At 38.3% G+C, this 26,391-nt stretch overlaps 1 protein-coding gene across 3 annotated transcripts in view; it reads left to right on the top strand.

Moving 5' to 3' along the window:
- TOX (thymocyte selection associated high mobility group box) overlaps positions 1 to 26,391 on the top strand; it is a 291,825-nt gene that overhangs the window by 232,246 nt on the left and 33,188 nt on the right. For all 3 annotated transcript variants that reach the window (XM_032421863.1, XM_032421865.1, XM_032421864.1), the window contains 2 exons: positions 11,711 to 11,992; positions 25,736 to 25,966. In XM_032421863.1, coding sequence (XP_032277754.1) covers positions 11,711 to 11,992; positions 25,736 to 25,966 — 513 coding nt within the window. The remainder of the gene's footprint in view (positions 1 to 11,710; positions 11,993 to 25,735; positions 25,967 to 26,391) is intronic.

The following is a 26,391-nucleotide window of genomic DNA, read 5'->3' as shown; positions in this document are numbered from 1 at the left end:
GTAAATGACAGATAATTCAAAATGTTAGCATTAGTGCTTTAAAATTAGTCACTATTAAAACCTAATTATTAGTTGAGTGGGTCTATGTTAGTGGACATTGAAAAATCAAAAAAATTGAAGATATTTGTCCAAATTAAAATTAGAACATGTAGTCCATATGTTCTAAATGAACATGTTTTCTTCTCCGATAGTAATTTCATTATCACCAAGTTACAGGATAGAGTTTTAATTATGACCTTTATATCAGTAGAAGCCATGTATTTGGGATTAAAAACCTACTGCTTTAACTAGTCTAGTTAAAGACTGTGGCTTGATACATTCTGGGCTCCAACTTTTATAAAAACCAGAGAACACTTCTAATAACACTTTTCCAATTTCATGGTTCATTGCACAGTCAGTAAAGATTTAAATAATTCAGAAAGAAAGCCTATTCTCTTTCTTTATTAGAAGTTTGAGTCAGGCAAATTCTTTGACATTTAATAGGTTTTTAACCCTTTTAATAACTTTTTATAATGAAATTTATTGGCAGTTGTTTTAGAGAAAGGGTTATTATATTAGCATGAATAACAGTCACTAGTTTTTATGATTAGTTTTGAGACCTTTACCTTATGTAACTCAAAGTGTATAAAAGCATAAATGAGTAATGTTAATAGTAACTAAATTAGGTATACCCAGAAATACAGAGACTGCATATAACGATATTCATCCCATTATCTAACATGCTATAAAATTTTGGCAGATAAATATTTGAATTTTTTAATTGTTTTAAAGGAGCTTAAGGTCACTTACAGAGTCAGACACTTTAAAGGAACTGAAAGACATTGTAATTTTCCTAGACTGATTTTACCAAATTATTAATATTATACTCAGTAGAAGAGGATTTCCAACCTTTTCCTATCTTGGTTTCATGCTATTTTAATGTTTTATAATACATTATTAAAAGGATTATTGAACGATTTCCATAATAAAATGCTAATTTAAAATTGTACTTTTCTTGAAGTCCCCAATAACTTGGGAACATACAAATATTCTGCATAGGAAAGCTATCGGGCCCAAGTAGAATACAAAGTTTTAATTTTGCTTCTTGAGATGTACTTTTAAGTGAATGTCATGTGTATCTAATGATTTAAGAGCCTCTAAATGAACTCAAATGTCACTTTCTGAACTGATGTTAAGAAGTCAATATCCCACTTGACATCTCCATTTTTACTAGCATCCCATTAACATTGCAGTGGAAAGTATGAAATTCAGTTAAATTTTCAGGTTTAAATATAGTATAAAGAACCATTTCAGCTGACTTTTGATGCTATAAATATCCAGAGCTACTTCCCATAGATAAACCATAACTCCCATAGGGCATGTCTCGTAGCATTTCCCAATTTTCTTATCACCTATCTTTCCAACCTATTCTTTTTGTTTCAATGCACACAACCCTTTGAAAGTATTCTGAAAATAAGGCACATTATTCAATCCCTTCTTTGGGCATATCAAAGCAGAGATGTGAACAGACATTAGCATGTTTGAGTACACTTTAATATAAGATTATAGTCCCATGAACAAAACACTGCCTACACTTTGTAGTGCAGATGCAAAAGGCACAATTTATACAAATCAAGGGCTTCATTGACTCTAATCATAGGTAGATCCAGAGCCACTCACAGACTCCTCTTAACAGAGGTGTACAATTTTGTAGGAACTGCTAATTCAGGTATTTTGGGAATCAGAGGGTTGACCAGATGGTCTCCCAAACCCTTTCAGATAAGACGGAGCTTTTAGTCGCTCTCCATATCCTGCCATTAATTGGAATTACGAGAGATGCTCTTTGTCAGTTAAGAGTCAAGCTTGCTTGTTGTACATTTGCATGTTTGTTTTATTTGAGCCAGGCAGAGGAGTCCCCTCAAGGGCACACTGGAGCACAAGGTCAGCTTGATAATACTGACGTTGATAGTTTAACAGTAACAGTAGGAGACAAATTGTGTTGGCACGAAGCAATCAGACACGGATGCCTCAATTTGAGTGGAACATCTTTCCAACTGCGTGTCACTATACGCCATAACCTTCTGGCCATTGTTGCAATCCAAAGGAGGGGTTATGTGTACAGAGTTGATGGGAGAGAATAGTATACTATGACCTAGAATACCTTTTTATGTATTTAAATTTTTTTGAACTTTGTATCTACCAGTTAGCCTATTAGCTGTGATCAGGGAGCCATTAACATCCGGGTGATAAGTTCAACCTTTATCTGGGCTATTGCCTTTCTCACAGTGAAACCCTGTGCTCTATGACTTAAGTTGCCTGGCTTCTCCCAGAAAAGGTCTCCACAGATGCAAGCTTTTGGCTACCAGAATGCTTGGCCACAACTCTGTCAGAGGCTCACCAAGAACTAGAACTAGTCAAGGAAAGTGACTCTAGATGATAGCAAAAGATAAAAGATCTGCATCTTCCACAAGAGGTGACCCAGGTGACCAAAAAACCACAAAAATAGCTTTTACGTTTGCCAGAACATCTTCATAGTCTTTATCTTGATCCATCCATGCTTAAGCAAGCATTTAAGGTCAGTACACTTCTCTCATTTTTGTCTCCCTACAATGTAACATTATCAAACAAACCACATCTAATATTTATCCTATTGTCTATCCCCTCCCTGCCCTTGAAAGTGAGCTTGTAAGGACAGAGCTCTCATTCAGTGTGTTTGCTCACTGTTGTTTATGTGGTTCCTATGGTAGTACCTGGTGCAAAGTAGGCACTCAGTGAATATTTGTTGTTGGAAGGTTGTTATCCCTAATTCAGAGATTGAAAATGAGGGTCAATTAAAGGCAAGACAACTCGTTAGATTCAGAACCAGTCTGATGATGTCACGAGCAGAATTCCCTTCACTACAACACACTACCTCTCATCTAGAAAAAGAAAAAGAGGGGTGCCTGGGTGGCTCAGTTGGTTAAGCGACTGCCTTCGGCTCAGGTCATGATCCTGGAGTCCTGGGATCGAGTCCCACATCGGGCTCCTGCTCGGCAGGGAGTCTGCTTCTCCCTCTGACCCTCTTCCCTCTCATGCTCTCTGTCTCTCATTCTCTCCCTCGCAAATAAATAAAATCTTAAAAAAGAAAAAGAAAAAGAAATTTTTAAAAAATGGTGTAAAATTGCTTGTTTGGTTGTTTATAAAAGTGAATCAAGATGCCCACACAGGAGGGCAATTCAGATGCCTTCCACATCTAGGGGATGTGACAGAAATAGAAACCAAGTTCGGTTAAAGAGGGCCAGGACTTGGCACAGACACTGAGGACATTGAGAAGTTGGGGGTCCTCCCTCCCTCTGTGGCTTTTTGCTCATCACCATCTGATCTTCGGTTCATCCCTGGGAGAGCATACAAAATTTTAATTCGTTAAATTAAAAATAAAATTCTTTGCCATGACTTTTAAAACTTTCAATGATGTTTTCCTCTAACACATCAGATCTCTTGTATAATGAGGGTCTCATTCGTGGAAGGGGCCACAGTGAGGGAGAGACCCCAGTTTGAGGGAGGAAGATGGTGAGGTATTATGGAAACTCCTGTGGGGATATGAGCATTTTTTTTTTTTTTTTTGAGGTGGTTTTAATCTTTCCCAAGGATGGTGGTTCTAGAGAGTGCTATGTCTCTCCATTTGCAAATATCTAATGAATTGTGCCCCAGAGCTCTTGCTTTCCTATGATAGTTAGTTTTATAATTACTATTTATCCTAACTAAATGACAAATATCCCATTTAATGTATTGTGAAGAAATCTGAGCCCTATTTATTCACATTGCCTTTTGGAAGGAAACTAGGTTCAATCAAGTTATTCTCACCCATTATTGAGGATAAAAATATATTTTCATAAAAATGTCTGATCTTTCTTTTGAACCTCACTTTTTGCTAATCTTTGAAACTATAGCATGTGCTTTGCATAGATATATTTTCCATATTTCCCCCTCTTTTGATATTATCAGTCTTCAATGTCAGAAGTCTAATAGCAAAAATGTTGACATTTATTTAAAATACCTGTTTTTAAATAATGAATAGAACACACGAGGGGATCACCTAGAAACGATTTATTTAATTTGTTTGGACAACAAATAATTTAGCTCTCTCTTGGAAATGCACTTAGGAAAATAATAAATGAAATTTGATTATTAAATTTACCCACGCATTCGTTCTGGTGTATACATTTACATATTAATTGAATCCCTGGCAAAAATATGTAATCAAATTGGGGACTTAAATAATATCAACATTTACATTCTTCTCGTAGACTCTTGGAGTGCATTATTCCTAAGAAAAATGAGAACTGCCTAGTCTTCTTCCTGGCCTGATTAATCATGTAAGGCTGGATGGGCTACCGAGAGAGGGCTCAGAAGTTTCTCTTTGGATGCTAAGGACGGTATGTGTTTGATAGTGTATATTAAAGGGACCTAGAGTAAGCACTTGTCACAGCCCAAGCCTACAGGGTCCCCTCACAGCCCTGGGGAAAGCCCTCAGCAGAGAAGGGTGTCAAATGCTGACAGACAGGGGTAAATGGAAGAGCTTCATAGATTCCTCGCGTTCTCTTGTTCCTGCCGCCCCTGGCTCACGTCCAGGCCTTGCCGGCCAAGACCACAGAAAGCAGCAGCTGTGAGCCACATTAGCAAATAAGGCCTCGGGGCTCCCCATGTTCCAGGCTCTGTTCACCAACTGCTGTTCACTCAAACAGCTGGATCGGAGCAGAGAGCCAAGACGTCGTTAGAGTTTTATGTGTACAACTGTTTTGATATGGATTGTCTGCTAGAGGCAGAGATAATGATAGCTTTCAAGGCTCGCCTGTTGGACTGGGAAGTGGCGCTGACATTTGAAAGGAGAAAACAGACTCTGGAAGGATCGGGAAACACACACAGTTTTAAACACTGAGACGAGGGCCTTCGTTTGTGCTGGTGCCGTTCGAGTGTGCCATTTGAACACCATTTTGTCACTCATGCACTGATGTTGGGGCCAGTGTTTTGTTTTGGGGGTTTCGGTAGTTGAGTTAAGCCAAAATGTTACTCATTTTAAAAAATAATCCGCAATTTCTAGGGGCGCCTGGGTGGCTCAGTCGTTAGGTGTCTGCCTTTGGCACAGGTCGTGATCCCAGGATCCTGGGATCGAGCCCTGCATTGGGCTCTCTGCTCAGCGGGAAGTCTGCTTCTCCCTCTCCCACTCCCCCTGCTTGTGTTCCCTCTCTCTGTCAAATAAAAAAAATAATAATAATAATCCGCAATGAGCTACCTGCATTGCTTTTTTTTTTTTCTTTTCAAAGAAAAGCCAAGAAGAAGAAAGTGCAAACATGCTGGAATGTGTATCAGATAGTATGCATGAGGGTTCTCACTTGAGCTCTCTCCTCACCCTGGAGCTCTTAACGCTGCAGGTAATTGGTCAAGGAGAGGAAGGAACATGGTATGGGTCTCAAGCCATAGATTACACGGCAGGTCAGGAGGGAGAATACATGATATCTGCTTTGGTTTCCTAATTGATTTTTTTTTAAAGATTTTATTTATTTATTTGACAGAGAGAGATAGCGAGAGCAGGAACACAAGCAGGGGGAGTGGGAGAAGGAGAAGCAGGCTTCCCGCGGAGTAGGGAGCCTGATGCAGGGCTCGATCCCAGGACCCCGGGACCATGACCCGAGCCGAAGGCAGACGCTTAACGACTGAGCCACCCAGGCGCCCCTTCCTAATTGATTTTAACCGAGCTTTTGCTTTCCGTTAATGGAAAGAGGTTTTGAAGGAACGCAATGGAAATCTTCTCTTCACCTTCGTAATCTTCCTCCATGACTTTCATTGACATTTTTTTTGGCTCCTGTGATTATAAAACAATATCAGTCCTCAGTAGCATATTGGAAAATTTAAGGAAACCGTTCTGATGTTCAAAAAAGCGAAATTTAGTACCCATTTTCGATGGAGTCAGCTTCCCCAGTGGGAAGATACATATTAAATAAGAGTTGTTCAAAACTAAAATTCCAACAACACCAAGGACTTTTATTTTTATTTTTATTTTTTTAAAGATTTTATTTATTTGACAGAGAGAAACACAGTGAGAGAGGGAACACAAGCAGGGGGAGTGGGAGAGGGAGAAGCAGGCTTCCCGCGGAGCAGGGAGCCCGATGCGGGGCTCGATCCCAGGACCCTGGGATCATGACCTGAGCCGAAGGCAGACGCTTAACGACTGAGCCACCCAGACGCCCCCAACACCAAGGACTTTTAGCCAAGAAAAAATGAAGTTCACTGGGTTTGAAATAAACAAAATGAGAAATAAACACATTAGAAAGTAACTTTGAGACACCTGAGTCCTGAGAATTTGGCAAATGTAGCTCCCAAAAGATCAAGGCTTTATAATCCTGTTTATGGGAAGCCAGCATCATGAATCTTCATTGTACCTGGCCTAAACATCTCTTCAGTGAAACTCAAGAAATGTATGTCAAGTACCGATGATATGCCCTGATCGGAGCTAGATACTAGGGCTACACTGGCAAACACAAGAGATATTCTATCCCTGCCTTTTTGAGTTTATAATTTATTAAGGTATATCAGTTAAGATTGGGTTTAACTACATATAAAACTCAAAATGACAGTGACTTTAAAAGATAGACACTTACTTTCCTTTCACGTTAAAGACTCCCACAGTAAGTAGATTCCCAGGGTCTGGAAGCTTCATAATAATCAAACACTCAAGCTCCTCTTGCCTTGTGCCTCCAATGTCCTAAAAGCAATGCTTCTGGGTTCAAGACATCCCCCCCGCACCCTAGCTCTAGTGACCACACCCACATTTTTGCCAACAGGAAAAAACAATGGACAGTGAGCCTTTCCCTTTAAGGGGTTTTCTTGGAAGTACCACACAACACTTTCACTTGCATTTCAGTGGCCAAAACATGGTTATGGGGCCTGGATGGAGCTGCAAAGGAAGCTAGGAAATGCCCTTTGGTGGCTAGCCTGTTGGCTAGACAGCTAAATACTGGAGGGTACAGAGGGCATGGCCTGAGGTTTCTGCTACAAGGGAGACAGACATTATTCAAATTTTCTTTTCGTCTTGTGACTAATGTTAGATGAAGTTTCACTGGAAAAAAGAAAACTCATCAAACTGGTTAGTGGGTTTATACTGGTAGTATTCATTTCTTCACTTATATACTGATTCAGCAAATACGTTTTGAATACTTGGAATGTCTATTTAATTAAAAGAGATCTGAGGAGGGATTGAAAAATGCATTAGTCATATGAATGAAGATTACTTTCTAGAAGGTACAGACATATTAGACTAAGAAATTTACAAGTGGTGGCCATAAAGAAAGGACAGACAAAATGCTTGGGCAGTTCAGAGTAAGAAGATTCTGGAAGCTTTGTAGATGAGGTGACTTTTGAACTTGACTTTAAAATATATTTAGGGTTTAGATATATGAATATGGTAATAGCATTATGGAATTGGGAAAAGGGCGCAAATATGTAGAGCATATTTCATCTTAACTTTGATCTTTGTTAGTGGAGAGATCTGAGATCAGTTAAGCTCTCCCATCCTCAATGAACTTGTACAAAACAGCCATTTCTATAGGGATGCCTCAAAGGGGAATAATAAGGCTCAATAGATAAAAATACTGAACAAACCACAAATCACTGAGCAAAGTTTGGTTTTTTTAACTCTTCTTAAAATTTTTCCAACAGCAAATGCTGAAAGAACAACATGGCCAAAGACACTTGTTCAGGGGGAAAGAGACATAGGCAAAGAGTAGCAATTAATTGGGTTTGGCTGAGCAGTAAATGTGTGAAGGACAGTCCTAGAGACCAAGGCTTATTTGGAAACTTGCATGGTATGCTGAAGAGTTTGGATTTAATTTGGTAGGCAGATAGCACTGGGAAGGTTTTGAGCCTGTGGCTTATGAAGATTAATTCTGCAGTACTCTTCAGGGTGAATGTGAAGAGATTCTTTATAGTTAAGTAGCCATTGCAGGCGAAGAGGTAATGAAGGCTTGAAATACATGAATGAGTGTGAAAATGAAAAGAAGGGCTGATGGAAGAGTTATTTTAGAGTAGACTCAGTGGAACTCATAAGAGTTTGATAGGAAAGGAAAGAATTAAAAATTACTAGAACATTTTGAGTAGAGGTGACAGGGAGGATGAAGGTGTCATCAACAGAAATTGGACAAAACAGGTTTGAGAAAGGAAACTTTGGGGTAGAAGAAAGGTGACTCAAGCAGAATGTTAGGAAATAATTTAGGGGTGGAAAGTTGTAGGAAGAAGAGAAGTCAATGAAGGACTCGAGAAGAATCAAAGAGAAGAGCAGTTGTTATTAAGAATGCCTTGAGTAAATTATTCACAGTAAGTTAAAAATACTGGAAATTAATAGGAAATAATATTTTGCAAGTTGAAGTTTTGTATTTGGCATTAAGACTGTAGTCAGTATCTTTCTAGAAGGAAACTGGTAATCAAAACACTTGCTTACCTTCATGAGCTAATTAATTAATCTTATTTTTCAGTAATCAGACTCCATCCAGTTTAATTTTCCCCATATTAAACATTAGGCAGTGATTAATACTGAACTGCCTTCTATGAAAGCAAGGTAAAATGGAAACACTCCTAATTTGGAGATGGGTGTTAATATCTGACATTCCTAAGTGCATCTGAGTGCTGAAGAGACAACTATGCTCTCCAATATGTGCTTGTCACCCTCCACACAGGAAAATTATTGTTTAGTTGAGTGTTAAAGCTGCTGTCTGCCTGGCCTAATATCATGGTGATATGATATTTTTGAACTAACGATGAGTTTGTTGAGAAAGAGGTACCCTGTTGAGTATTTCATTGTCCTTACCCAAACTGATTCTTTACCCCACTTTGGTGATGCCCACCTTCTTCTACTAGTAAAACAAAAGTGAGAATACAAATTTTAGTACTCAGAGTACTAATTAACATGAGAAAACAAGTAGAAAGATGACAAAATGGTGGAGGAGCTAGGTGCTATAAAATGAGATTGTAGACCTTTGAAGACCCTTGGTTGTAGTCATAAATCTGGAAACTCTGTATGTAAGTCAATTTAAAAATCATCCTCTGCAATATCATGTGAAAACCACAATATGTCTGAAAGAGTGAGAAGCAATGGGCTTTAAACAAATAGGTTACAAACTGTCATGCTCTGTAACAGGATTTATATGAAGGAGAAATAAAGTTATAAATTAGTGGGGCGCATGGGTGGCTCAGTCAGTTAAGCGTCTGCCTTCGGCTGAGGTCATGATCCAGGGGTCCTGGGATCGAGCTCTGTGTTGGGCTCCCTGCTCAGCGGGGAGTCTGCTTCTCCCTCTCCCACTGCCCCCCCACTCTCTCCCTCCCAAATAAATAAATAAAATAAAATAAAAAGTTATCAATTAGTTAAATACTTTTGGAAAGATCATTTAGTTGAGATAGGATTTTGCTAGTAAACATTTTAAATTGACAAGGCTATAAAAATGTGTCTTCCTACAGACACGTGTGTTTGAACATGAATGTGAGTGGTCCGTTTGGTGCCGGGTTGGGAGAGGGAACGGCCCTATATAGGCAGTGCCCGTTATGAACATCCGTGACTCTGCGCCCACAATAAGAGAGCTGTTCCACATGCTGAGAGTCTAAGGAAAAACACAACAAGACTTCAGGACATTAGAAAGTAGTGCCTCTTCAGTGCACTTTGAAAAATTGGCCCTGATTTTTAGGATACCCTCTGTCACCGGCACAACTTTAAGGATATCTGTTAGAGCTAGTTTTATTTCCATAAGGAAGATCAGATTATAGAAATTACATGAACATCTGTGAAGGAAAAAAACTATTTTAGTATATGTGAATGGAAAGCACAGGAATGGACCACATAAAAATCAGGTTGGGTGGACAACATTTGATAAGGTGGTTTTGATTATCTTTATGAATCTCTCTACGGGACATGTAGAATGTCAAATTTGCTGCTAGTATAGTAGGAAGCATCAAAGTGTGGAATTGAGAAATGTAGATTTTGACTCCCCCTCTGTGGTTTGGGAAAGGCATTTAACCTCTGTGGGCTTTATTCATTCACTTATTCATTCATAATTATTTCTATCTTCCTTCAACAGGCAACAGGCTTGTGCTTGCCCCTAAGGTTCCTCTTCTATAGACTAAGAAGGGATCTCTAAGTGCCCTTGCAGCTCTACTGTGTTATCAGTGAATGCTAATAACTGCTTGATGAGGGACTTCATAGACGCAGAACTGCTTTTGGAGGATTGGAGGAATACAATTTGAACTAGGGAGAAAATGTTGATTTGCACCAGGAAAGCAGTAGGCACAAAACCATGGGGCTGGCCTAAGCCTTCACCAAGAAGAGCTAGAGTCTAGGATGATACACAGAAAGAAGTCTGAGGATGAAGCAGGGGTAAGAGCTAGAAAGTTCGAAAGGATGATACTGACTAATCAGACCTCATGGTGGAGACAGTAAACCAAACACAGAGAACACAGGCAGACATCTCCTCCGTCCCACCTTCAGTTTCGGATGGATCTAACTAGGTTGGTAAAATGACTAAGCAGCATTGGTAGAAAATGATTTTATTACCAAAAGAAAAAAGAGCCTATGACTAAGTAACTTAATTGACCTTTACAGTATTTCTCTGTCATGGGAACATTTGCAGACAGGCAATTATGGGGCATTCTGACACCATGTGGGATTTTTTTTCTTCATTGAAACAGAGAAAGATAACATTATTAAATTTTTTTCAGTTCTGGAACGTAACTAACCATACACCTCTTCACTGCCCTTTTTTTTTTTCCATTTTTTTCTTCTTTTCTCTCTCTTGTGTTATAATCCTCTACCTGCATGAACTCCCCAACAGTCCTCAGAGTGAAAGAACTGAGCCACTTCTATAAGCACCGCAAAATACTCATTAGTTTAAGTTTGCAAATGCCAGAGAAACATTAAGTGAAATCCACCATACTCCTCTTATACAACACATTTGACCTCTAGATACGTTAAGAGCTTCATCCTCCAATGCTTTTAATTCTAATCCTTGCAGAGACAAAATTCATTGCTTGAATTACAAGAGTGAGTCTCATTAAGGCTAAAAAGCAGTGACCCAGATAGCATAATGGATTAATATGGCGACCTTGCAACTTTGGAGCTTTACTTTCAAATCTGACAGTGCAGTCAAATCATTTCAATAGTCAATTAATCAATTGGTTAATACCAGCCTGTAGTGTTCTGACCCTGGAAGTCAGTAGATCATTTTAGCCAATACTAGCCTACATGGAATTAAACTAAGAATCATAGTACATTTAACTCACAAAACCTTTCTTAAATGATCAGAATGAAAAAAACAGGGTTTTGTGAATTGCTATAATGCTGTAATCAGTAATAATTATATAATTTTGACACTCTAATAAGCATCAGTGTTTTGAAACTTATGCCATAAATATCTAATAATGATATATGTTTACATTCCATTGGTAAAGAAAGACTGTAAATATAATTAGTTGGGTCTTGAGTAATGAAATGTGATGTTGAATGAATTCTCACATTCTATTCTTTTAGTAACAGTGCCTTTAGAGTGATATATATCATTAGGGTTATTCTATTCTGGGGGGAGGTTGGGAGTTGAGGTGGAAATAGGTATAGTTCAGCAGGACATGCTACAGAATTTTTGAAGTCTAAGGAATTAAAAAAATTTTTTCCAGAAATACATTTGTGAAAAACTATTCCTATCTTTGTTTTTGGTAGATGCAAGATATACGGAATCCGGAAGGAACTCAGTATGGCTCCCATCCCCAGATGGCAGCCATGAGACCAAGGGGTCAGCCTGCAGACATCAGGCAGCAACCAGGAATGATGCAGCACAGCCAGCTGACCACCATCAACCAGTCACAGCTAAGTGCTCAGCTTGGCTTGAATATGGGAGGAAGCAGTGTCCCCCACAACTCGCCATCTCCACCCGGAAGCAAGTCTGCAACTCCTTCCCCATCTAGTTCAGTGCATGAAGATGAAGGCGATGATACTGCTAAGGTATGACTAGGTTATTTTTAGGACCTATAGGAAATGCTTGTTGCCTGAAAGGAGTATCCTTTAGCACCTTCCTTGACCAGAGGGAGGTACAAGTTTATATCATCCAAATGAGAAACATTGGTGGGGGACATACTTTTTTTAATGAAGCGTGAGGTTACAAACTGAATAGATTAAATCGCTTGCTTTTCCAATTACATTTTTAAGTCCCTAGTAAATCCTTTAAATATAGATGTATTAAGCATGAAAGTAGATGTCACCCACAAAATGTAGGGTCTGCATAGTGAATAGGGAGAATAAGTCTTATAGGACTCAACATCCAAAATTAAGCTTAATTCACCACTCATTCAAAAAAAATCTATTTCAATTGAACAATTTTATTTTAAAAAGGCAAACTCAGGGATACAATGGTGCCTGTGTGTGTGTGTGTGTGTGTGTGTGTGTGTGTGTGTGTGTGATGGTCAGATGAAACCTTTGAGATTATCCGACCCAACCATTTCAAACTGAGCATGAGGAAGGTAAGCACCAGGGATATTCTATGACTCCCTTCCATAAGCAAAAGCCTGGGTGTTTCCTTGCTTACTTTCTGTGGACCCCTTGCCAACATGGCTGTCTGTCTGTCTCTCTGTGTCACATTAAGTTATCTGTATAGGAAGACAGGCCTTAAGTGTTCTTAGATTGGAAAATTAGCTATAGGAGGTTTTAGTTCTTTAAAATATCCCAGGCAATGTACTGTATGGTGACTAACATAACATAATAAAAATAAATAAAATAAATAAAATAAATAAATAAAATAAATAAAATAAAATAAAATGTCCCAGACAGCTTTTTTAAATGACTAACCAAAACCAAGTGCCTTTTCACTCAAAAACACCAAAATAATCTTTTCATTGCCTTGGTTGTCAGTCAAGCATCTTCCAAATTTGTCCCAGTGAGAAAGGACCCTTGTGCCCATTTACCATGAGAAACATTCACAGCTACAGCTCCGTATTTCCTATTCCACCCCTTTGTTCCTTTAATCTTACTAATGACTTGTCACTTGTGTCAGTCCTTTGTTTTCTTTTGACTTTTGCAAGAATTTTGTTTTGGGGAAATTACTCTGTCAACGTGCTACCAAAAGCAACACAATGGGAATCTGACCTATATGGTTACCTTTCCAATAATTCCACTATTTCTTGAGCCTGATGATAAAGACAAGGCTGCTGCATTGAATATCTTTTATTATTTTCAGTATTCTTAATGCTCTGGCATTTGGGGTCTTGATCCTAAAAAAACACTACTCCTTCCAGGGCTAGCTAATTCCGAGAGATAGAATATGACTCCCCTGGGAGCACACTTTTGATAAACAAACCAACCAATCCAGAGCGCACACCCTGTCATCTCCTTTATCAAACTCACAGCAAGCCAATATATTCTCACTGCCCTAAGTCACCCCAGGACCTGGTACCAGACAACTAAGAACCACCTCTGTAGCCCATAGCCCACGGAAATTGTTCAAACCATAGCCAACCCTTGACTTACTCAGCATACCTACCGTGCCTCAACCATTCCTTCCCACAAAAAAAACCAATAAAAGCTCTGGGGTGTGCTTTCATGCTCTGCCCTTTCTCTGTGTCTGCCTCCTAAGCCATCTTGAATGCTATGTTGTGCCTTCCATTTCTAGGTGTATAAATAATATAATATATAATAATTATAACAATATAATAAATAATATAAACTTCTTCCTTCATGACAGTTATTTCTTTATCTGCTATCTTAACCACCCCCGATTAGAACAGATCCTGACTACATTTTAGAAGAGCTGTGTAACTAAACATCATTGACCATACTGGTCCTCTCCGCCTTAACAAGCTTTTCCCTGTTGTTCAGTGAACCACTCTCTCATGAAGTAAGGTAAAAAGGCAGGAGACTAATTGATATTACATAAATAATGAATTGGGCTAGTGACGACCTGACCTTTAGCTGATTATTTAGAGGGCAAGATAATTTTCTTAAGAAAATGTGTATTATTCTAATGGAATTAACAGTCAATGAGTACCGGGACCTAAATGTGAACACCAAGAATTTGTTTGTGGCCGGTGATTCTGATATTGGTTTCTGCATGGATAATTCAGGTTAATTTTGTAAACATAAATGATATGTACTCTATTGCAAAGGAAAAAAAAATTCATGTTCTGCCTATAGTAAAGATCAATTTGTGCATCTGGATTATATCCTTATCAGTATTCTTTGCTGACATTTCCGGAAATTAATGAAAAATTAAAATCTTCTGACAGTAAATTCTATGCAGGATTATCTTACTTACAATAGCATTTTCCACACTCTTCAACTTATATGACGAGAAGACTGAGTAGAAACCAGAAATTCACATAATTAACATTCACAGATTCTGCCATTTCCTATTGCCCCATAAGGTCCATATCTTGTAATTTTGCTGAAGCATGAATTTGTTATGTTAGGCGGTTCCAGGCTGGAGTGAAGCTTTGCCGACAGATATCCTATCCAATCACTCAACATCCACATCATAAAATAATTTATAGCTCATCATTAATGATTGTACAAGCACTGTATAGTAGAACTTATATTCTGTAGTGTTATATTCTTGAATTGGCAGTGTGTAAGGCTTAAGGATGGATTTCTCAAGAATGTCCTCATTAAAATGGCTTTTTGTCTATACAGATATTCTCAAGTTCATATTTAGTGTAAGCGTATTTTCCATCTCAAGAAAATCTACCTTCCACTCCAGCTCTGCACACTGTTCTTCACCTTCTCTCTGATCCAAGCTCTTCCTAACCATTTATTCAAATTATATTTATTAAATGGCTAAAAAAAAAAAAAAACCCTGGTGAAAATGCCCAAGCTTTCTTCATCACAGTAAAAGATTAAACTGGAATTTTTCCCTTTATATGTGAGCAGGATTTATGTGGAATGTTGAATTACCACAGCTCCAGTTAAATGTGAAAGAGCATTAAGTCAAAAAGATCACTTAAAGCATTTCTAGGGGCGCCTGGGTGGCTCAGTCGTTAAGCATCTACCTTCAGCTCAGGTCACGATCCCAGGGTCCTGGGATCGAGCCCCGCATTGGGCTCCCTGCTCCGCGGGAAGCCGGCTTCTCCCTCTCCCACTCCCCCTGCTTGTGTTCCCTCTCTTGCTGTGTCTCTCTCTGTCAAATAAATAAAATCTTAAAAAAAAAAAAGCATTTCTAACAAGAGAACTAAAAAAGAATATTTAGTCTCATACCAGAAAAAAAAAAAGCTTTTAAAACATCCCTCTTCACACTTTGAGCTCTTGTAAGCAATTACATATTAAATCCAGTTTATCTAATTGAACAATTAAAAGAAATAAGTTTGTTTTGACGAGAAATCGTGTCAATACATCAGTAAAATAAATTATCACCTTATAAACACGACCCATGGTTCTGATTGCTATGGAGCTGTGTTGACAGCCTAAAGTCATAAACTAGACATACAGTAAAATATCAAAGAAATATAAACTTGGGTAGCTTGTGGTTCTAAGCCTGTAATCCCGGACTTGTAATACAACAGACTCGGTAAGACACTCAAAGTATCCGGCATTAGAATAATATTTTTAGGACAGCATTCCCTTTCGGAAAATTACGGGCTAAGAATCACAGTGTATCTTTTTCCATCATTTTTACTTTCAACTTTTCTGCTTCAAGTATCCTTAAGTTTTATATAGGTCCCTTGTAAATGGCATAGAATTAGACAATCTTTATTTTTATATGAAACTGGCTTTATTTATATTCATGTAATCACTAAAATATTTGGGTTTATTTCTCCATTTAAGTATGTTGCTTTTTATTTGTCCCACATGTTGTATGTTTCTTTTTCTCTTTACCCTCTCTTTTTCTCTACCTTTTTTAAGATTGTTCTTGTTTTTCTCATTCCATAATTTTCCATGGTAAGATTGGAAATTTTATCCTTTCTCTTCATTTAGTAGCTACCTCTGACACACAAAAGCCTAAAATTCTAACACTGATCGATATCTTCACTCTTCTTATATTATTTAACTCCCAACACCTCCCTTCCAATTTGTACTGGAGTAATTATTGCTGTTGGTTTTTTTTTTTTTTTTTGGATTTTATTTATTTATTGACAGAGAGAGACACAGCGAGAGAAGGAACACAAGCAGGGGGAGTGGGAGAGGGAGAAGCAGGCTTCCTGCTGAGCAGGGAGCCCGATGCGGGGCTCGATCCCAGGACCCTGGGATCATGACCTGAGCCGAGGGCAAACGCTTAACGACTGAGCCACCCAGGCCCCCTCTTGCTGTTGCTTTAATCATAATTTAATTAAATTATGTAATTTAATAAACTCTACGAAACATGATTTTGATTATTTTTACAGCCTTTTTTCCTTCAGATTTTTTTTTTACATATTTAGTATTTTCTTTCATCTGACATCATTTTCCCCTATGCCTTCAAATTTTTCTTTCATGAGGATATATTGGGAACACGATTGCCTTAAAAAGTACTCTCACTGTGTATGGAATCTTAGACTGATAATGATTCTCTTCTATCCTAGTGAAGATATTCTATTATTCCATAATATCCTGATTTTCATTATTGCTTTTGAGAATTCTACTGCTTCACTGTCTTTTCTTAGAAAGTAATCTGCCTTTATTCTCTGACTAGTTTTAAGATCTTCTCTTGCCTTTGGTATCCTGCGGCTTCCTTGTGATGTGTGTGGGTCTTTAAATTTATTTGTGAATTTAATATTTCTATTCTACATCAGTCCTGGGAAATTTTCAGCCATTCATGTTTTTCAGATATTGACTCTACCCCATCCTTGCTCCCTTGTCATTCTGTAATTCTGATTAGACATATGCTAGACTTTCTTTCATATTTTCTTGCCCCTTTATATTATTTTCTGATTAATTTATTTATGTCGATTTCTCACTTCATAATTCTCTTTTCAGCTAGATGTGATCGGAAATTAAAGCTGATCTCCTGAGGCTTTCATTGCAATTATTTATTATTTCTAGTTTTGTTTGGTTCTTTCTCAAATCTGTTTGGGCTGCCTTTTGAGTTGCTTGCTCTTTTTCCATATATCTCATCCTTTTGTTCCTTTGACAGTTTGCTAATTCCAACACATTTAAGTCTTTTGAGGTCTGTTTCTATCGTCTGTAGTTGCTGCTGGCTCTTGGTTTTCATGCCATGTTCCATTTTGCTTTTTTGGCTTTTAGCATACGAGCTGATGCTCATTAGAACTTTATGAGGATTCTATCAGATGTGGTCCAAGGGAGGTCCAAGGAAGGGATTCTTCTAAGGATGATTTGCATTTGCTTCTACCAAGCATCTTGGGCCATTACAATCTAGAACCACTCCTGGCTTGATGTTTTTCAGGTCACTCAAGTAGTATGCTCAGGGTATGAATCCTTAACAAATGCTGGTTTCCGTTGGTGAATTATCACAAAAGCTATTTTCCACTCCACACTCAGTATTTTCCTTGCAGGTTCTGAGAGGGTGCATACAGGGGAAGTTGTCTTATCCCAGCATAGCCCTGAGAGTCTAATTCTTTTCTGTCCTGACTTTGATAGGAACCCTCCCGTTAAGCACCCCGCTTTCAGTCAGCCATGGGCTTTGTCTTCTATCTATTGTGCCTTTTACTCAATTTTACCAGGCTCAGCAACTATCTTCAGGATGAAAGCTGCCCTCAGTAGTCTGCTTACTCCTTTGAGTTCCTGCTTTTGCTTACTTTTTGCTTTTAAGAGTTTCTTACTAATCTGCTAGTTCATCAATGTATGTGCTTTGCCATGCTGGACAGAAAGAGGTGTTGTTTTTGTTTTTGTTTTCTTTCTCAAAGCAAATAGGATAAGTCACTAGAGCAACAATTAAATAAGCTTTTAGAAAAGTGCTTTTTATTTACCACTGTTCTGAAGGCAAGAAGATTCCTGAATAAAGTAAAAATGATAAGCAGACAGGTATCTACAAACACTAAGTGAAATCAAGCGATGTTAAAACCAAATGTCAAGTCACATTATCTAGCAACAGGACAGCAAATTGGGACTGCAAAGTCTGGGATTTTCCACATTGAGCTGTGTTTATTATGCAATTGTTCAACACTTCACATGATATACTAGAATACGTATGATACTTTTAAAGACTTCCTTAGACCCCAGCAATTAAAAAAATACATACTCCTCATTTATCAAAATAAGGTATCCCATTGGTTAAGGCTGAGTCTGACGAACTGGTTCTGGGGAAAAATAATAAAATTCAGTCAAACAACCAGTTAGTACCCGATTCGAAATAGTTGCTCCTAAAATCCATTAAAGTAATTAAATTATACTAGGAAAAGCATTTTCAAGGTGTATATGTGCTTAGATGATTCATGCCCTAGATAAGTGAGCACACTTCTTTAATTCATGGAATAAAATAAAGTGAGGTTAAATATAAGCACCTGGCATTTTATTCCCCAAGACCTCATGCCAGCATTCTTGTGCATTCTATCTATGGCAGGAGAAACCCTCGATCAAAAAGAATAAGAAGTAAACATATTGCCCTAGACAGGCAAATTTGGAAAAGACCAAGCGAATTCAACAAAATCAATAAATATAACTAATAGGTATATATGACTACAATCAACTCTGTCCCTCACTTTAAAGTAATTTTTCTAGACAGTAGCCTAAATTTCCTAGCCTGACATAAGGCCACTGAGTATCTTTGCTAAACCCATCTTAAAACAATACTCAGCTATGTTTGGCAGAATCAGGGATCCTTAAAAATGAATTTGTCTTATAAACTGTGATACAGATTCACGCTTGTGAATCATTTTAAAAGTAAGGCATTTCATAAGCGTTTTTTTATAATTGATGTTTTGAGTCATTGAATGTACTGTTATTATTAATGATAATAATAAACCTGATTGCAAAATGAAAGAAGTATTACAGCCTTGCTGATTTCACAGTAACTAGATGACTTAACTTTCCATGCTTATTTGAATTTATCCTCATAAGGGGATTTTAGATGGCATAGTTTAGAAAGGAAAGAGAGAATGAATTTAAGGAGCAAAATTTTTTACTTACAGCAACAGTACCATCACAAAAAGTGCTGTGATGTGCCCTGTTTCTATGGTGAAGATTTTATAATATTTACTTTATATGATAAGAGTTATAAGTGGAGTTCTGTGTTGTTTGTTCAGCCTATTATGCAGATGGTGCTTGATTAAAATCTATTTTAAACTACAGCGATTACTGCAAGATAGTGTGCATTAAACAGCTCTACCAGCTCCATTAAAGGCTTTGGGACCGCGGCAGTTTATTTTAAATATGCTTATAGACGTTTCTAACTTCTCCAGGGACATTTCAATATCAGTGATTCTCTTTCCTTGAGAGTCTTAACTCCTGTACTCTGTATTCTTAAGAAGTATTATCTAAGCAACACCATTGCCACATGCTTTTTTAAAGTGAAAAATTATTGTTTTCTTGTGATAAATAAGTTAAATACATCACTATAATTAAGCAATACGACATGACAGGAGTGGATTACCAGAAGCCTAAGGACACCTCTAGGGATTTTAGAAATAAATCTATGTCTCCGAGTCAGTTGTATGAGGCACTGCATCTGTGTAAAGCTGATGTGAGAGTAATATTTATTTATGCATTTGTGTATGTCTTTATTTATTCATTAGTGTTTTAATTGAATGTGAAATAAATCTGTAGGTGATCAGGATGATAGTCAGGGCCTCAACCCAGCCGTGTTCGTGGTTGTTAGGATTTTCATCCAACTTTTATACGTGTGTCAAAGGCCTTTTTCTTGTAACTCTGTGCCTTTGCCCAGTGCTGTGGGACACAGCAGTGAGCATGTGTGGTGATCCACTGCCTGTGAGATCCCACCCTGAGGCTGGGAGAAAGGAAAGATGAATGGCGCCTGGTCCTCACTTTCAAGGCACTTGTCATCGTGGAGAGTTTCTCTTTTGGTGTTAGATGGTTTCTTCTCTATTCTAAAGACTGTGATGTTGGGATCCAATTGAACTCTCCATGCTTAGAACCCTGGTGAATTCAGAAATCTTGTACTCTAGGGGCACCTGGGTGGCTCAGTCATTAGGTGTCTGCCTTCAGCTCAGGTCATGATCCCTGGGTCCTGGGATCGAGCCCCGCGTCGGGCTACCTGCTCAGCGGGGAGCCTGCTTCTCCCTCTCCCACTCCCCCTGCTTGAGTTCCTGCTCTAGCTGTGTCTCTCTCTGTCAAATAAATAAAATCTTAAAAAAAAAAAAAGAAATCTTGTACTCTAAACAATGCCCAGTACACAGTAATGTACTGTCCAACAGAGTCGCCACTGGGCATGCGTGACTGTGTACCTTTAAATTTAACAAAATTAAAATCGAATAAATAAACAATACACTTTATCAGTTGTGGCTCTATAGCCACATGTGGCTAGTGGCTCCCCTTTCAGACGGCACAGAGAATATTTCCATCTTTCCAGAAATTTCTATGAGACAATGCTGCTCTAGAATCTAGAAGTCAGGGCCTCTTAGAAAATGAGAATGTAGAATTATAAGCTTTCATCCATCTACATAGGAATTCAGGATCTAAACAACCCTCAAAATTAAGGTCCAGGGACCTATTATAAATCCATTTGGCTAATTTTTCCACCACAATCATATTCATCATTGTGTCCATCCCAAATAGTTGATGGTCAGAAGAGCCAGGTATCTTTCAAAATGCAATCTTTACTGACATGTAAGTGGACCCAAATTGTAACAACATCTTTTCTTCAAGGAGGCTTTGCAGATGAGCAGTGATCACGTGTTTTTTAAATATGCGATGAAACTACCTCCAGAAAGCAGATCTTATAAATCCCCAAGTTCATTACATGGAATCTAAAATAACAGCTCATTTCTGTACCCTCAGAAACACAAGAAAAATGCAAAATAAAAAATAGGACTCCCACACATCAGGAGGTTCATGTGGCAGACACCCTTGAACCTCACATAGCACTGCCCAGCTACTCGGATGCATTAGATAACAAACCGCAACAGGGAATTTTCATTCCCCTATATTGCAGCCTAAAAGCAAAGATGATGTGCATACCCACTAAGTCTTTATACAAAGAATGCAGAGCAATATAATAAATGATTCCCTTCAAAGCACATTTTATTTAAAAAAAAATAGAGATCTTTCATACATTGTTTTTGGTTTTGCTCTTTCCTCTCTGTCAGCTGTGGTGAAAGTCAGGGTGTTAGATTAAATCACAGTTCAGTTCCATAGGCACAATTCTGTAAGTGGTCAAAATAGCATGATCCAAGAATATATCGGTAGTGATCTCCTTTAATTACTGAGGGAAAGGTGGTGAATCCTGAGACATGAATATTTTGTGTGTGTCCTTTAGCTCGGTCCTCTGGAGCGGCCGATAATCGGGGTTAGCATTAGTATTTAAAAGGAAAGCATATCAAGGCACCTGGCTGGCTCAGTAGGTTAAGCATCTGCCTTCAGCTCAGGTCATGATCCCAGGGTCCTGGGATCGAGCCCCGCATCAGGTTCCCTGCTCTGTGGGGAGCCTGCTTCTCCTTCTGCCCCACTTGTGCTCTCTAGCTCTCTCTGTCTCTCAAATAAATAAATAAAATCTTTAAAATAAATAAATAAATAAATAAATAAAAGGAAGGCATATCGATATGCTCTTGCTTTGAGGCCTCGTGAAGACAAAGCAGATGAAATGCCATGAGACTGGCTGGTAGACTGTGGGGATAACGCCCCACCTTCACAGTGTAGGGCCTCTCAGCTACTCAATCAGATAGATAGTTGAAGCCCCCGAGTTACGCTCCATAATGCATAAATGGCGTATCCTGAGCCTTGAAAACGGGAGGAAGAACTCATGAAATGCTTGCTTCTACTAACCAAAACACGGAGGTTGAGCAAGACTACATCTGGCTAACCCTACAGGACAAGCCGGGAAAGAGGGAAACCTTCCAGACCACAAAATGGATTGGTTGCCGAGAACTGTTTAGAATTCCCAACAGGGTTGTCATACATTGCTTCAACATGATAATTCGTGGTTTTGATGCCCTTGATAGAACTTCTTACTGGGACTCACAGGTTATCCTGCTTCCTGGGGTCATCGTTAGAAAGTAGGGCCGTGTTGTCAGATACCAGAGGACAATTCTCCTGTTACAGCACAGCACCACACATTCAGCAAATCTAAAACCCGCACCCTACGGTCCACATAACAGTTTAAAAAAGAAAGCAGCATGGAGATCAGTGATTCAAAGACCGATTTGGATGGTGGAGGCGGGAAATTATTTACATAATTTGGGGAAATCTTTTAATAAGTACATTTACATTGCCTCATGGAGATTTACTTCTGTGATTGACATTTGATTATTTTCCAAAAAGATTGATGTAATCTGCAATCGTAGAGATTTGGATATGTCAGCTTGCTAATTTCTTAACTGAAATTTAAAATGAGTCCAGGTAATATTCCATATGGAGAAGCATTCATTTTCCTACACTTTGTTCCCTATTTCTAAATATTTCCAATCCTTGATGCAATATGACCTCTAATACCATGTTCCCTCTATTTTTAATATTATTCATTGTAGACTTTGTTGACTCCTTTCTATTTTTCTTTTTAATAAATATTTATTATTATGAATATAGCAATGGTCATGTTTACAAAATTTGGGTCGTATGAAAAATACAAAAAAGAAAATCATAAAGACTCAGTCTATAACCCAAAGACATTACTGTTAACATGTCAAATGCTTTTAAAAAAAAAATTTTAGAAAACTTCTGTTTTCTGTCTTACCACATATTTGCGTATTGTCCTAAAGTTCTCAAGGAAATTAGTGTGGTTTAATTTCCTGTAACAGAAACCATTTATGCTTTGATGCATTCATTAAGTTATATTATTATTTTATGTTTTATATGCTTTATATTATTTTTATTATTTTCATTACTATTATAACAAATGTTAAGCACTTACTATGTGTCAGGAACCATGAGAAGTGCTAGTGAGCAAAATCACACGTGGACCTGCCCTAACGGTGCTTACACTCTGGGTTGGGAGAAGATCTAACATATAAATTATTTTATAATTAATTACAAGTCTGATATGTGCTATCAAGAAATACACAGAACTATACGAGTGAATCACACAAACTTGACTGAGTTTGAGATACTTTAATAAGACTTTCAAATAGAGTCGTCAAATAGTTGTTTCAATGCGTTCAAAATTCAGGGGCAACATGAGTTTGACAGTCATCCACCCACAAAAGATAATGGAAACCCTGTGTACTTATGAGATCACCTAAGTACAAACTCACAAGAGAAGACAGTTTACAGCAAAAGACATCAGGAAGGCTACAATTGAATGGCCAGGTGGAGGAGGATGAGCCAAAAAATGATTCTGGAAACAGAGAGGCCAGCCAGAGAAGAGTAAGAGCCAGAGACTGTGATGTTAGGGAACCCTTGGAAGAGAGGGCATTCACAGAGAGAAATCAAGTAAGGGGAAGGTGGAAAAGTCCACTGAGGTTAGCAAAATGGCCCTGGGGGACCTTATTGAGAGCTAAGTGATAGGGAAGGCACACTGAGGCGAGTTGCAGAGACTGCATTCAGCGAGCACAGGCAACCACCTGGAGGAGTTTGATTGTGAAGAGAGGAAAGAAAGAAAGATATGGCTATGTGTAGCCTACAGGAGCAAAGAGAAAGTTTACTTTTTTGTTGGCTTTGTCTCTCAAGTATTTAAATACCAGTCAGGACCCTAGAGTTGAGGCTATGACCTATTCATAGGCATTCTGCTTAATTAGTATAAAGCCTGGACTTCCAGATATTATTTAGAAGTGTCCAGGTGATTCTAACGGGCAGTCATATTTGAGAGCCGCTGTTTTAGGTCATACTTGCCCACATGTTTAGTTTAGAGCGAACAGCAGTTTGCCCAGTATCAACTCAGTCCCAACATGCTAGACCTCTCACAGATTTACATGGGGACCAATGATTTAACAGGATCACCTCTCAGATCTATCCTGGGGAAGTTATCTTCTAGCGTTAATCTCCCTTAGTTTGCCAGGTTCAAAGCATCCTTGTCCCCACGGGGGGTGTTTGATCTCCTTCAGTAGACAATTTCAAAATGATAATCTTTTAATTATCTTTCTCACTAAAAACAAAGCCCAAAAATTCACGTAGCTTTTTTGCTCTCTTTGGTTCTTGGAGCATATTTTTTAAACTATGACCACATGGCTTCACAAATTAATGTTAAGGTCGTTTCTTTCCTTTCACTCTGTGGATGTTTCTACGTTCCTACCACGTCATGATTAACACTAGAATATCATTTTAAAGTTTAAACAACTATAAATATATACCATCTCAGTAATCACAAAATGACACCGCAACTGGTTTGCAGAGAAAATGGTGGCCCAGAGAAATTGTATCATTCGCCCAAGGTGGCACAGCTAAAGGATAGTAAAGGAGGGCATGAGTCTAGATCCTCTGGTGGCATATCCACTGGATATCAAGCTGGCTCTCCATTGCCGGTAGCTGCTTTACACAAACTACCCTGTCTAGCAGTTTGTCTGGATGAAATACATATTGTTTGTACATATGTTTGCAGAGAGCAAAAAAGCAACAGCAACAGAAGGTGAAGGTATAATACCTCATGTGATAATGGCAGCAGCATCAGGAGATCATGCACATGCACGTTTATGTTGGGAGCAGCCTGAAGAGAAGATCCCAACAGAGTCAGCACTATTTGCTACTCAAGTAGATTCACAGAATTGTAGAGCTAGAGAGAAATCCTAGCCAAAATCTCTCATTCTATGCAGGTGAAGTGACATCACATATAATTAGTTAATATCAAAGGTAATATTCAAATGCAGATGTTTTCAAAACAATGTGTCTTTTCCCACTTGCATCAGAATAACAATTAAAAGCATCCAAATATTCATACTAGAGGACAATAGAGAAAATGGAATCAATTTTTAAACTGAGTATAAAGCTGTTCTAGAAACGTCTAGAATCTGGAACCTCGTTTCCAGAGATGCACTTTCCAATATGAGGACCACTAGCCACTTGTAACTCTTTAAATTTCAAGCAATTAAAATGAAATAAAACTTTAAATTTTGCTCCTTATTTATTCTAGCCACATTTCAAGTGCTCATTAGTTACATGTGGCAAGTGGCTACCATTTTGAATAATGGAGATTATAGAACTTTACCCTCATGGCAGAAAGTTCCACTGAGCAGCACTGATCTGCCTAGATTATGCCAGTCACTAAGTTATGAGCATTGCTAGGTTTTCCCAATAGCATTCTATAGAGACCTTAAATGCAACATCAAAAGCTGCTCAACTTTATTATTGGACATGTCACCCACCGTGGTTTTAAAATCATACTTAGGAAAAAAAGGATAAACTTCCCAGAAGAAAACAAGTTAGATTGTTCACACAATAGGAGGAATCCGCTGCTGTCACAGTTACAATGCTGCTTGTCATTCAGCAACCCCAATAAGAAAAATGAAAAGTTGACAGGCAAGGGATAATATTTAGCAGTATAATAATATTATAAAAAGAACCAATAAGACTATTTTAAATTAGACTAGAAGAAGGATAAATATGAAAAGTACAGGAAATATAAAGTTAGTTTTGCCTGAAAAACAACACTGACGAAACACCAGTAAAGTCTGGGTTTGTGTGATGAGTGTGGGCAAGCATATCTGTGTAAGCCTCAAAGGGGAGCAATATGATGCATTGCCAAATCTTCTCAGTTCCTCGGTAATTCTAATTTGATGTTTATTTCAGATCAACGGTGGAGAGAAGCGACCTGCCTCTGACATGGGGAAAAAGCCAAAAACCCCCAAAAAGAAGAAGAAGAAGGACCCCAATGAGCCCCAGAAGCCTGTGTCTGCCTACGCATTGTTCTTTCGCGATACTCAGGCTGCCATCAAGGGCCAAAATCCAAATGCTACCTTTGGTGAAGTCTCTAAAATTGTGGCTTCGATGTGGGATGGTTTAGGAGAAGAGCAAAAACAGGTAAGAAAGAATCCGAAGTGGAGTGGCAATTGACACGCTTTAAGAACATGTAGGCACTCTAAAAAAATGGCTTCGGGGGACTTTGGGTGAATTTTCTGATGCCAGAACTAAGGCTGAGAATGTGCCACATCAGAACCAGACTTCGGGAGACTTTCACATAATTTTATACTCCTTTATTGCTCCTTCATAAATAGCCTGTTAGTTTCCTTTGTTTCAAGTTTTATATACTGTAGTTACTTTTGGAAGGACTTTGACATGTCCCAGCCAGGATGACATCATTCCTTAATGTGGCCAGTGTGATCATAAAGACTAAAAAAAAAAAAAAAATACTGAAAGTATTTTGAAAACTGTCCACACCTCTCTTTAAGCACTTACTATTTACCCTTTGGTCATCAAAACCCTCTTTGCTCTTTGCTAAATGAACC

This window comes from Phoca vitulina, unplaced genomic scaffold, assembly GCF_004348235.1.
Source record: "Phoca vitulina isolate PV1807 unplaced genomic scaffold, GSC_HSeal_1.0 scaffold25, whole genome shotgun sequence".
Classification (NCBI taxonomy): domain Eukaryota; kingdom Metazoa; phylum Chordata; class Mammalia; order Carnivora; family Phocidae; genus Phoca; species Phoca vitulina.
Note: the sequence above shows the minus strand (reverse complement) of the source record. Positions and strands in the feature narration are given on the sequence as shown.